General features: G+C 36.7%; 1 protein-coding gene across 1 annotated transcript in view; it reads right to left on the minus strand.

Moving 5' to 3' along the window:
- fggy (FGGY carbohydrate kinase domain containing) overlaps positions 1-13,907 on the minus strand; it is a 128,726-nt gene that overhangs the window by 23,965 nt on the left and 90,854 nt on the right. The window contains 4 exon segments of the mRNA NM_001126804.1: positions 2,441-2,535; positions 7,049-7,169; positions 9,030-9,104; positions 12,469-12,616. Of these exon segments, the coding sequence (NP_001120276.1) occupies positions 2,441-2,535; positions 7,049-7,169; positions 9,030-9,104; positions 12,469-12,616 (439 nt within the window).

Here is a 13,907-nt window from a genome sequence, read left to right on the forward strand (position 1 = left end):
TTAGGTTGGGCAGAAAGAAGTACAAGGTTGAACTATCTGCCCATAATTCCAAAGGTATGTTTGGCACAAAAATAACAGCACATCATCCCAAGAACACCATACCCACCATGTTTGGTGGGGGCAGCATCATGCGTTGGGTCTGATTTCATCAGATGGAACTGGTGCTTTAGTCAAGGTGGATACAATCATAAATAGCTCCAAGTATCAGTCTATTTTGTCATTAAACCTTCAAGCATCTGTTAGGAAGCTGAAGATGAACTTTGCCCATGACAATGACCCAAAGCATACATCTAAATCAACAAAACAATGGCTTCATCAAAGGTGGATCAATGTTCTTGAATGGCCCAGCCAGAGCCCAGACCTTAATATGATTGAAAATCTGTGACCTGAAGAGAGCTGTGCACAGGAGATGCCCTCGTAATTTGACAGATCTGAAAATTTTTTGTAAGGATTAAACAAAAACTGCCAAGCCCAGATGTGCCAAACTGATAAACTCTTTCCCAAAAAGGTTGTGTGCTGTAATAAAATCAAAAGGTCTAGATCTAGAATCCCCTTGACAAAGGACTGTGTTCCGAAACGTTGGGGTTTTCTCAATCCACACGTGTCTGCTTTTTCTGTATATTGCATTTTGTCCAACTAGTGCATTGTATATACAATTACAATGCATAATATACATACCACCAGTTGGACAAAATGCAATATACAGAAAAAGCAGACACGTGTGGATTGAGAAAACCCCAACGTTTCGGAACACAGTCCTTAGTCAAAGGGATTCTAGATTCTAGAATCCCCTTGACAAAGGACTGTTTTCCGAAACATATTGTATTTACTGTTCTGTGAATTTTTTCCATATAAAGAGCATTAGGGCTGATTCACTAAAGTGCGATAATTTTTATTGTACGTTTTTTTGCGTTAAAATAGACGCGATAATTAGCACGCGATTCACTACAGTATTATTGCATGCGTTAATTTTCGCGCGACCACATGCGGTAGTTTTAACGCATGCATTAATTAGCGCACAGAAAATAATACTAACGCATGATTTACAAACAGTAAGGCGCCCTAAATATCGCATTAGGCTATGGGAAAATTAACACCTACTTCAGGCAGGCGATAATTATAGAAAAGTACAGTTAATGAGCTTTTGGCAATAAAATATGGACTTTGCAGTGTTATTTATTCAAGAATGTGTTTCCCCTAGAGTGATGCAGCCGCCAGTTTGCAGCGAAATGGTCATTTTTAATACAGTAATTTTCCGCAAGTATTGGCGTGTATGGCTAACATGGCGTGCATTTATTCGCACAACTATTTATATGTGGCTACAAGTGATGAAATGTTTCGCCAGGCATGGATTCGCAGCAAATTTTTGGACATGCGGCAAATTTTTTCATGCGTTTCGCAAAACAATCTGCCAATGGCAAAACGCATGAAAAAATTCACCACGCAAAAATTCACCGCATGTCCAAAAATTTACACAGGCGTCAAAAAATAATAGTCGTGGGCAACAATTTTTTTGGCCGCACAACATTTTTGCCGTTTCATGGATCTTTTGAAAGATTTGTGAATTTTTCACCAAAGATAACCAGAACACATTTGCTCATCACTAGCAGCTACTATTTATAAGCATCTACTATTTATATGCTACCATTTATATGCTACTACTTATATGTGGCTACTATTTATATACACTATTTATATGCGGCGACAATTTATATGCACTATTTATATGCTACTATTTATATGCGACGACTATACGCGGGCGTTATTTAGCGCATGTACCGTCAAATACCGCACGAAAATAGTCTTCGCGAGTTAAATAACGCATGCAATATCGCGAATAAATTAGCGCAAGTATGCTTATAGTAAATCGTGCGATAAGTCGCGAAAATTTAGACGCGATAAAATTTTTAACGTACGCTATAAATAGCGCACGTTTTATCTCACTTTAGTGAATCAGCCCTATTATATGTTAAACATACCACTTGCTGCGTTTTGTGGTCAGTAGGTGTGCATTGAGTAATTGATTGATTTGTATTAATATTCTGTTTGCCCCTATGTGGGCTTTTTGCTGTCTTTGTTTTAAAGCCAGCTATTTTTGCTTTAGCAATTGTGGTGTGCCCTCCAAAACTATTTGTTTGAATTATGCACACTAATGCCACCAGGTTTTTGTATGATTTCTTTTTTCCTTTTTTTTACTAATTCGTTTTCAGCTTCTATGTATAGATGGCAATTTTGCAATAAAGGTGGAATAAGTTCTGACAGGATTTATCTTGGAAACAAAAAACAGCCATTTTGCAGGGGTGTGTAGACTTTTTATATCCAGTGTAATGGAGGGGTGCAAAATGTATTGTGGGCAAAAAAAAGAGTTATTAGTGAATTTTTTTTGCATTTTTTTGAACCAATACATTTTAGGTAGCAAATCCCTATAGAATAAGTTCACCTTTATAGAAGGAAAGTCTCCAGATGCACAGGCTCCAAGAATTGCAGCTCCGACTAACACAGACTCCACCTCCTTGGACAAGACCACAGGTAAGCCTAAGCAATAAACAGATGCACAATTAGGGTGCACAGCATGAAGTACACAAATGGTTTTTCACTTAAAAGATGTTGGACAGTGCTGCAACAGGAAATGTAACAGTAAAACAGGTTTGAATGAGAGACTGAAGATGAATAAGGCCTGAATAGAAAAATAAGCACTAAAGAGTAACAATAACAATAAATTTGTAGCCTTGCAGAGCAACAGTTTTTTGACTGCTGTGGCTGGTCAGTGACCCTCCTTTTAAAGGTGGAAAGTTTAGAAGAACAATAATAATAATTTAAAAACTATAAAAAGTATATAATGATGACAAATGTAAAATTTTTCTATTTATTTTCTTGAAATAACATAATTCAAGATTTTTTAAAAGTGAACTCCCCCTTTCATCACCTCAACCCATGAGTGCATTGGCAGGGTCTAAATCAGTGATCCCCAACCAGTGGCTAATGAGCATCATGTTGATCAACACCTCCTTTGATGTTCTCCCAGTGGCCACAAAGTGGATGCCCACTTTTAAATATCTAGTTTGGAGACAAGTTGTGGAAGCACAGAGACACGGTGTCTAAGCAGAGCCTCCTGCGGGCTAACAGTCCCAAAAAGAACTTTTACATTTACAAAGAACTTTTTTTATGGTGTGTGGGGGTGTATTCCCATTTTTGCGCCAATCTGACAGTCATACAAACAGCAAAATGCGGACAATGTTCTGGAATGTCATTGCCTTTACTTATTTTAAAAATAAAGGACGTTTTATCTACAAAATCTTACACAATTTTCCAATAACATTGATAACAGTGTTACTTGAAGAACATTTCCACAATAAAATAGCACATGCTGAAGGACAAGTCACTGAAATAATGTTTAATTTCCTTTACAGCTATTAACTTCTGTAGCATTAAGCCAAACATTTCACTTACTTTAAAATCTGGACATGGAGTCATGCACATTGTTGTAATGGTTTACATAACCTTCTTCTGTATCCCTCAGTCAATCCTTTACAGGTTCAGCCACTGCCAACTAAAATATATTGTGGTTCCACTGCTGCGTTGTCAACAATTCATCCAATAAAATCAGTGATTATTTCTGGATTGATCAACTGACTCTAAACTACACAAGTATAACCAATGAGCTCATGGTTCTTTGCTCTATTCTGTATAGCCCCTAGCTTGTTGGTTGCTACATTATTCAAACTCTTTTTGTGTATTATGGTTGTGTATTTTACTTAAATTTCTCAAATTAAAACATAAATGCTTGTACAGATCGAAGCCATGTGCTTATCCATTTAAAAGTAGGTGTAAACATTTTTACTTATAGTTTGCAAGCAAGATCATCCACCGTGAGCTTATGATTTTGTAGGCTGGGAAGAAGAAGTCCCTGCCTGCACTTGGCAAATTTTAGGCACAACAAAATAAAAGATCAAGTACATCTGACACAACCCCAGTTCTTCCCCATCAAACTGTACAACTGTGAACTGGTTTGTGCAAAGATGCTTCCCCTGGCTTGATGTAATGGATTCTGGGACTTAATGTCCCTCTGCTTTCCATAGTGGGCAGTGCATGGATTCAAGGCAAAGCAGAGGAATTTCAAGTCACAAAACCCATCCCTTCACAATGGAATAAGGTAAGGGAATTTGTGAATTTTGTTTGTGAATTTAAGTTGTTTTTCTAAAACAAATAAACTTGCATATAAAAATGTTCCCTTGTTTATTAATAAGGAAAACTTGCCCGAAAATTTTGAGTCTGAAAATATGGCCTAGGACAACTCCTATTGACTTCTATAGATCTCACAAGCTTTTTTGTGGAATCAGGTATATATATATATATATACACAAATATATTGGGCTAAAAAATTGTGGTATATTTTCCCTTTAAATGCTTTAAAAATAAATACATGGGGGGTTACAGCCATGAGGTGGGGAAAGGATATCTTTCCTTGTAGAATGTATGTATGTATGTATGTATGTATGTCTTTATTTATAAAGCGCTAATTATGTATGCAGCGCTGTACAGTAGAATACATTAATACAAACGGGATTATTAAGATAATAATAGATAAATACAAAGTATAACAATAAATACAGATAGATACAAGATAAATACAGTTGCAATAAGTTAAGAGTCAAAGACACAAGAGGATGGAGGTCCCTGCCCCGTAGAGCTTACAGTCTATATGGGAGGGTAACTTACAGACACAAATAGGCAAAGGCAGTATAAGTGCTGTAGGTCACAGTGGGTGACACTACAATATAAGTGCTGATTCCCAGATCAGGTGCTGGTGAGTGCTCCAAAAGGTAGTCTTCAAGTTCAGTTTTAAAAAGACTGAGGGAGGATTCTCTCCGGAGGAAATCAGGGAGGGCATTCCAAATGTAAGGGGCAGCAAGGCAGAAAGGTTTAAGGCGGGAAACAGCAGTATTAGTGGGGGGCGCAGCCAAACGATTGCTCTGCGAGGAATGAACGAATCGGCCAAGAACGTACAGAGACACAAGAGAAGAGATGTAGTGAGGAGCAGAGGAATGAAGGGCTTTGAAGGTTAAGAGAAGGAGTTTGAAGATATTATTTGTTTAATAGGAAGCCACGATAAGGACTTTAGCAGGGGAAGGGCCTCAACTCTCCTGGATGAGAGGAGAATTCTGGCAGCAGTATTTAATATAGACTGTAGGGGGGAAAGATGGGAGTTAAGGATGGCTGTGACAAACATCCACAGGACACATTAAATAGTGCAGATAACTGTGCAGAACCCTCTGCTTATACCATGCCCCAGCCCTCGCCATTCCCCTGTATTTCCTTACTAAAATATTTTTTTTATTGCCAAAGCTTTGTGCCATCCTTAGTACTGTAGCTCACGGTTTTAAAACTAAACAATGGGCATGAAAGGGATATTTAATAAAAAATAGAAAATATGAATGATCATCTACATTCTTATTAGCTGTTGGTGACCCCAGACTGTTATGAGTATATGTTTTATTTGCCTTTATACACTATTTTATATATTTTCTAATATAATATTTCTAAACTTTATTCTCTATGGGGCTTGCAAACTAGACAAAGTGGAGGGATAGTAATTGGTTATCTCTAACCCTACTTGGTAATATGTTCCACAAGAGCTTTTAGTGATTATTTAGTCCATGAATTTGTTATATTCTAATGCAGTGTGATACTAAATTGTTACATAAATAACATACGGTAATATAAAATCAAATTATAAAGAGAAGAAAATCTCAGTGCTTCAGTACCCAATGCACACTAAGACCAAACAGAAAAAATGAGGGAATCCCAGTGATGTAAAAATACATATTTGACTTAGTTAATCATTAAAAATGATCCTGTAAAGCCACAATAGCTTCATGTTTTATCTAGGTATCCTAGCAAACAGAAATATTTCCACATCTCAATACAAATTCCACTGGTGGGAGTTGAAAAGATTCCATGAACTCTTGATTTATTTAAGGGAACATACCCTTGCATTGCTATTCATCGTAACTGCTTGTCTTCTAGCTGGTCAGGTTACATATAAGATAGCAGTAAAGTAACAGAATAATAACAGTGCACAGATATGGGATCTATAAAGAGAAAACCCATTATCCAGAAAGCCCAGAAATACAGCAATGCCATTTACCATAGCGAGGCAGCTCTTTTTTGGGTGATCGCTTTTTCTCTTTAATAATAACAAAGCATGCAATATCATATATATATATATCAAAATTTTTGAATCATTTCCCATTTATATTATTTTTTATATTTCAAGATATGAGATGTTTTTAAACTTAGAAAATTATTATTATTATTATTATTATTACTATTATTATTATTATTATTATTTTTAGACAGTCTGAAATAACCAGGAGGTGGTGCTACTGGCTATTATTCATTTTTAAAACTACTAATATAATATCTTAAAAACTAAAAAATAGGAATTTATTTTTAAAAGTGCTTCAAAGAGCACACAGAGTACATAATTCATTTTCAGAATACCTTGTTATAGAATATTGCTGTAGAAAAAGGTATACAGAAACGTAATATAATTGCTAACAGTATTTTTGCTCCACTGTACCACTGAAACAGTGCAGCAGTAATTGGCTCCCCTCCAGTCAAGACTCCATTACCCACAATGCCATGCATTTTGTGATTAGCTTGAACACAGCGCTGATGCAATGGGCACTTTTTGGGATAAAAATCAGCATGTGTTTCCCATAATGCAACACTTCATTGTGACCATGTTCAGCTCAATCCATTGCAAGGACCTGTGGCCAGGGGTGTAGGTGGCAGGGCAAGCTACAAAATGCAAAAAACATGGTGGCCTGCACATTTTCTTTGCACTTTGCCCCCTGTCCTGCCATTCTCAGTCTGTGGTTTGCTGGATATTCCATGCAATTACAAGTTAGCATGCTTCCTTTTCTAGCAGGGTCAGCATTTGGACCTTTTGCTTATATGATCAAAAAAGTCCCATCCACTGTGACACTTGTGTACTGGATTAAAAATGATAGAACATTTCAATGTTACAATAACCTAGTCTTACCCGTAATGTCTGCATGCATCTGCACAAAGAGGGGGTTCTTGCTCAGTCCACCGCAAAGATGTAAAGTGCTGATGTGATGGCCTGCTGTCTGCATTGTTTCCAGAATGTACCTTGTTCCCAACTGGAGAAATAATTAAAGTACTAAGAACACTTAAAAGAGACAAAAAAAAAAGAAAAATCCACTCACCCACACATTGAAGGTTAAGGAGGAATTACTTTTAGGACACAGAAATATCTTGCTAATGCTGTTTACTTTATAGATATACATAGAAAACCCACAGCAATGGGAAATGCTTGGAGGAAAACACGTGTGTCACATTGCAGAGAATTTATGACATTATGCTTTATTTATCCTACGACAATGGTTTCTTTTAACTTACATTTACTACGGCAAGCATAGCAAACCCCCAAATGAAACCATCTTAACATTTGTTTCTTTGATATTAGAGCTAATGTCAGCTATCAAATAATTCTGTTTATGGCTAGAAAAGAATTCCGGGGACTTAAGAAAATTTGACCATGATGCCCTGAGCTCTCATGTTGAGTTCTGCAATTCAATACACTGGCATATGCTTGCAATCAATATTGCTGAGGGAGGCGATGGTGCCCAATATTAAAATACAGTGTATTTTGCCCATAATCTGATAGCTGATAACAATCATATGGACTTCCAAATATTCTCTTTAATTATTTGATATTAGATGTTAGATTTTATTTGACTCGTGCCTTTCATATTATGGTATAATATTTCCGCTATCTAATTGTATGCAGTTTAGAAGATTGTCTCTTTGCAGAATGGGTACATAGACAATACATGTTCCTATGTTTTGACTGAAAAAAAAACACTTAATGATCAGGACATAAAAGGCAGAACAGTCTAGCAATATATTTTTTTCAGAATATCTGTATAGCCATTAGGGAAGCTTGGCTCTCTGCAAGAGAAAAACACCATAAGAAACTAATAGCACAAGTTTAAAGCACCTTTGAACTGACCATAGTGATTTAGTCTCTGTTCTCTGTTCTTTCTTTATACACATTTTTTTCTTAAGGGGTTCTGGTGTAAGAGGGGATGTAAATGAATACTTCAGAGGTTTGGGTTGTTTGCAATACTAAGGGGCAAATTTATCAAATATGTGAGATTAGAGTTCACCACAGAAAAACATACCTACTTCATTCCTAAGGGATTTTTAGAAGCGTCTTTATGAAATGTTGAGTTCTAACTTTCACCCGTTAATAAAAATGCTTCTAAAAATCCCATAGGAATTAATTCAACATGGGTGAGTGTTTATGTATTAAGATCTTAACTCACATTTTGATAAATCTTCCCATACACAGCCAAAATATGAATTTACAAAACAAATTCGAGATAGTGTGGTTAACAATTAGTCCCGCCCCTCTCCCTCAAATTGTCCCTGTTCCAAAATGTCCCAAATTGCAACTTGTTTTTTTTGTCTTTTGACGACTGACATTCATGTTATTTATGGTTTCAAACAAATATAAATCAGAAAAAAACAAGTTTTAGTAAATTCCACCTTTAAGGGCAGATTTATCAAAATGTGAGTTTAGAGCTTAATACATAACAACTCACCTATGTTTTATTCATTCCTATGGGATTTTTAGAAGCTTATTTATCAAATTGTGAGTTCTAAATTTCACCTATTGATAAATACCATTCTAAAAGTCCCATAGGAATGAATAGAACATTGGTGAGTTTTTATGTATTTAGATCTAAACTCACATTTTGATAAATCTGTCCTTTAGATTATCAATTGGATAAGATACTTAAAACCTAACTTTTATTCTACACATTAAAACTAAAGCAATCTTTTAACAATAACCTATTTCATAGACTTATGTTTACAGAAACATCTATTTTTTTCCAAATACAACTGTTTTCCATACTTTAATTCATATAGCTTAGCTAAAGCCATAATGTGAAATAATATTCCAGTTTATTCAGTTGAAAAGTCAATTAGCTTACCGCAATGGCTTGTATTGTGGCCAAGTAAAGAGTAGCCAAATCATCCAAGCTTTTAGACAAAGTTAGTCCAACAACCTGCAGGGTTAAACTCACATTAAGTTAATATCATATAGCATCATTATCTTTGTATGTTTTCTTCTCACAGTCTCCCTTCTACTTCTCATACAGAGCAATTGTTACATTTGTTTCCCTGGTTGTACAGCTCTAGGGATTGTGTTTACATTAAGGATAATAAAGGATATGAATATAAAGAATATTTAGTGGTAATTAAAAAAACAGATTACTATTAGTGAACTGAAGGAGAGAGTCACAAACATAACAGTTAATTGCAGAATTGCTCAACCTTACAATAATCTCTTGTGGCAGAAAGTCTCACTGAACATTTAGATCCCCTGTAATCCTGATAGTTGCTCACTAACCTCTGGAGAGTCTAATCGCTAAATATGGGACCAACAACTCATTAGCACAGTGACTCATAGACGCCACTAGAATGCTAGAATACTGTATATAGTCTTAGGCAGTATGCCATAACTAGCACAAAGATCTAACCTGACAATGGCTTGAATGAACATGCATGCCAGAAAATAGAATTTGGCAGGTGGTTTGATCAGAAGTACTGCCCCATCTTAATGTAAGGAAAGAAGTAAGCACGATTACATCAATCTTCATAAGAAAGGCAGAGAATGGAAGTGTGACATGTTGTCTGTCTGTACACGTAATTTTGGGGAGAAATTAGCTATGGTAGGCAGGTATGTAGAGAATCAGGGGAGTAGAGACAGGGACACCAATTACACGAAAATACGTTTATTTCGGGCAAACTCTTCCAAACTTAAATTTAACCACAAATAATTTATCAGCGTTACAACAGAACTTATTCAAAACATGTCCCCGCTCTGGGCTCTCACCTTCCAGGATAACTTTCACACTCTGGAACCTTTAGGGGTTTCTCACCATCCCTAATTTCACACATCCACTGTGACTCTCACACCTGTGAACACTTGGGCTACTCACTCAGCTCTGCTGTCTCTCCCCTCCTGGGATACCAGCTCACCAGCCTCTGGCACACTTTGGCTTCTGACTAAGCATTGACATTGTGGATTCTCATACTCTTCTTAGTGTTCATACACGTGGCACCCCAGCTCCCCTGGGAGTTCCCCACACAGGCAGGCAGCCTTCCTAAGCTGTGCCCTACTATAAGAGTGCACTTTCTGAGCGACCCCTTTCTGAGTGAACGCTTTTTGAGTGACCCCTACTGTGTAACCCCTACAGCTGCTCAGCTGTAGCCTAATCAAGCAGCTACAGCTGGCCAACTAAAAACACTAAATGGAGTATTGAATGGAGGACCTATTCTACTCTTCACTTCTGGGATCCATTCATCCAGCTTTTCCGAAACCGGCAACAAGAAGTCAGCATTATTTGCTACAAAACTAGGCATTTTTTCTGGTGCTAATTGTATACACCGTTATCACTAGCAGAAAATACACCAAACAGTGATCTTAGTTAATGCATTTCTCACACAAGAAATAGATGTACTTATTTATCAAAGTAGGTTATTAAATGTACCATTGTAATAAACCATAGCTACCAATCAGACATTTGTTTTTATTGCCTTACTTGCACTGCTGTTTGCTGTGGATAACAGGTCTAATGCAATATATCATCTCCTGCCAATGTTAATAAGATGCATAGACTTTAAAGGAATCTCTGGCTCCCAGTGTATACCTTGAGTGCAAAAACAAAGAATACGCAAAACTATCAAAGCATAATTTGGTCCAGCTACAGTACCCAGGCCTCTAAATATGGTGGACATGGACATGGTGAATCTGAATAACATAGGGCATCAATACTGTGATACAAAAGGAAACTCTTTTTTGCAGTGAACTGAGAATATCTGCACAGCCAGAGGCTAAAACCCCATATAGAAGACCTCCCCAATAAGCCTTCTGCACAATCATCCGTCCCTCTGCAGTCATGTCACTGTAATGGACTCTAGACAGTTTGAGGACATCTTTAAATATCTGACAACTGCTGCAGAACCCACTGCTCTGCTTCTCTGTCCCTATCAGCAAAGTACTTTTTGGAAATGTACATTACTTTTGCTGTGAGCAATAAAGTGGGTGGACAGGAATTACAACAGCCACTGTAAAGCTGAATGCTAAGTGCTCCCAATATACAGTACAAGGCTTTTGACTGATGAAACCTCCTGCATACAGAATAATGCCTGAACCAACGATCTTGCATCCATCATTTTCTCTCAAAAATAGTTAAATGAAAAAAATATAAAAAAGTAAATGGCAAAATTGCTTATTTTTTATCAGCCTTTAGCCAAATGCAGAAAACAGGTTTCATTCATAAGCTCCAATCTTGGTATGCACTTACAGAAAACACTAAAAAATCCCCATCTAGAATAAAGTATACTGTTTTGCTGTACTGCTTCACTACACAAAAAGAACAGTATGGAAAAGAGTCCAGAGTATGGCAACTTAATGTAGGTAAGTTAAAAAAGGCAATGAAGAGTCACAGTTATGAAACTAGGCTGGGCAAGTTGTGGTAGGTTACACTGGAAAAAAAAACAAACTTAAAGGGCCACTATATATGTCTTTATTCTATATGTTGCCAATGACAGGGCTTGCACTAGAAATACATTGTGCCTATTATTTTAATTATGAAAACAAACCCATTATTTTTATGTTTTATATATTGTACCAAACTGTATATCATAATGATACTGAAAACCACTTTTGTTTACACTGCACTTGGTTCGTGTGAGCAATTGTGGGAAGACTAAAAAAGTAATGAGAAAGTATGAGGAACCTCTCCTTATATATAAGCATGAGACAAAGAAAGCAATTAAGGACAGCCATGCTCTCATTTAAGAAAAAAAAATCTTATTCCAGAGGAAGGGAGGCAGTGGTAAGAGTAAAACTTTCTTAGTATCATTCAGGGTCAGTATACTAAAATGTCCTACTTATCCTTAGTAATTTTTGGATACAATTTGTGGGACTATTCTCCTTTAGTCTTAGTTTGTGTCAGGCTGGGTAGGAAAGTAAGAAATTGGTGGGTCAAGGCAAGGTGGGTCTCTGATCTGCATTTTATGCTGTTTGTGGTGGGTTGATGAACCAACAGTTACATTTTATTATGTAGTCCCTCTTTCATGTATAACAAACTGCTTGTTCAGTGTACCTCATCTGTTTCTGCCAAACACTGGTGCACTAGTTTCCCAACTCTATAAATCTCTGAAGACTTTCTCATAAATTGATATATATATCAGTATAATTTCCACTGCTACTCACAACAAACATAACCAAAACACTAATGATAAACCGAACTGCTGGTATATGTAAAATGTGGCTCTCTACAACTTTTAATCACTTTAGGGTCACATATACATTTCTTTTTTGTATTACAGGCACATTTCTATTGCTGCCCTGTTTCTTACCATGCCTTTCATTGTGAGATCTGCCAAAGGAGAGCGGTTCCCATGGAAATCTGGTCAAACATGTAAATCAGCGGCTAAAAACCCCACAGGCCCAGACTTCTTAATTTGATCCAGGTGATTGTTTAAGTATGTATATATATGTTGGCCCCTGGAAATAAAACATAAAAAAGATTTATCCTCTAGGATGTAAACATTTGTACATCTGTGCTGGAAAAGAAAATTCATCAAAAGATGCAATTACCAAGTTCCAAGCAAACACACATATCATTTTCATTAGTGATCAGTGGGATTCAGCAGCACATGCTCATAAAAAGGGGAGGGATTATCATTGCACAGCTATTTTTACAAGTCTTGGGAAAAGCTGTGAATATGTTTAAAGGGTAAGAGTTGCTACTATTTAGAATTATATATATTCGCATCCCAAATATCTACACAGTGTACAAACTGAGCAGGAATCTTCCTTTTTTTAATCCAGGTAGTGTTTATTTGGCATAACTTAATGACAAACTAAATGACAGTCGAGTAGAGCAAACAAAACAGTATATGGTGTACAAGGTCACAGAGAGCATATAACATAAAAGAGGATAAACTATTTACAAAGGTACAAAATAGGTACAAAATATTCAACCAAAGGTAACCTTTGTCTTCTTCTTTTGAGGTAGATCAGTTGTTCTAGTTTACAAGTTTACATCACCAGTTTTCCCTAAGCCTGACCGCTGGGGGGATACTGCATTTCTAGATTTGTGTTGTTCGTTTTGTTTGGTAACTGTGTTGCCAAGAATATTGAATAGACTAATTTTGGGGGATCTATTCAGTGTACTTTTTACTAAATTGTATTTCAAACCCATAACCGTGGAACGTTATGGTTTGATATCAGAACATTCCCAAAGCATATGTACAAGCGGCACTGTTTTTCACAAATAAAAAATGAGTTCAATTTATTGAGCAAACATATATAAATGGCAATGTGGCAACATGTTCCAGTAGCCCAAACTCTTTAAAGAGACATTTTCATGTCCAAGTAGGGAGGACAAATTGAGGATTGCCTTTGTTACCAACTTTAATGAGGAAAAGTATTAATTGCAGCATTAAAAAAGATTAACAGGTCTTAACAGGTCATTTGTGTCTAAAATACACACCTTCTTTTCATACCATTGTGGTTATGTAATAAAAGGCACTAAGTTTGCCCAGGAGCAGTAACCCATAGCAGCCAATCAGCAGGTAGCATTTACTGGTCACCTGTTTAAAAGGAAACATCGTATTGGTTGCTAGGGGTTACTGCTTTTGGCCAAACTTAGTGTCTTTTATTGCATAATAGGGTTGCTACCCGGCTGGTATTTTACCGGTTTGGTCAGTAAAACACCTGCCAAGGTCGGCCCAATATTGCAAATTTACCAGCACAGCCCCAAAGCTGCCCACCCCAAATTACCCTTCCTTTT

The sequence above is a fragment of the Xenopus tropicalis genome, chromosome 4 (assembly GCF_000004195.4).
Source record: "Xenopus tropicalis strain Nigerian chromosome 4, UCB_Xtro_10.0, whole genome shotgun sequence".
NCBI lineage: Eukaryota > Metazoa > Chordata > Amphibia > Anura > Pipidae > Xenopus > Xenopus tropicalis.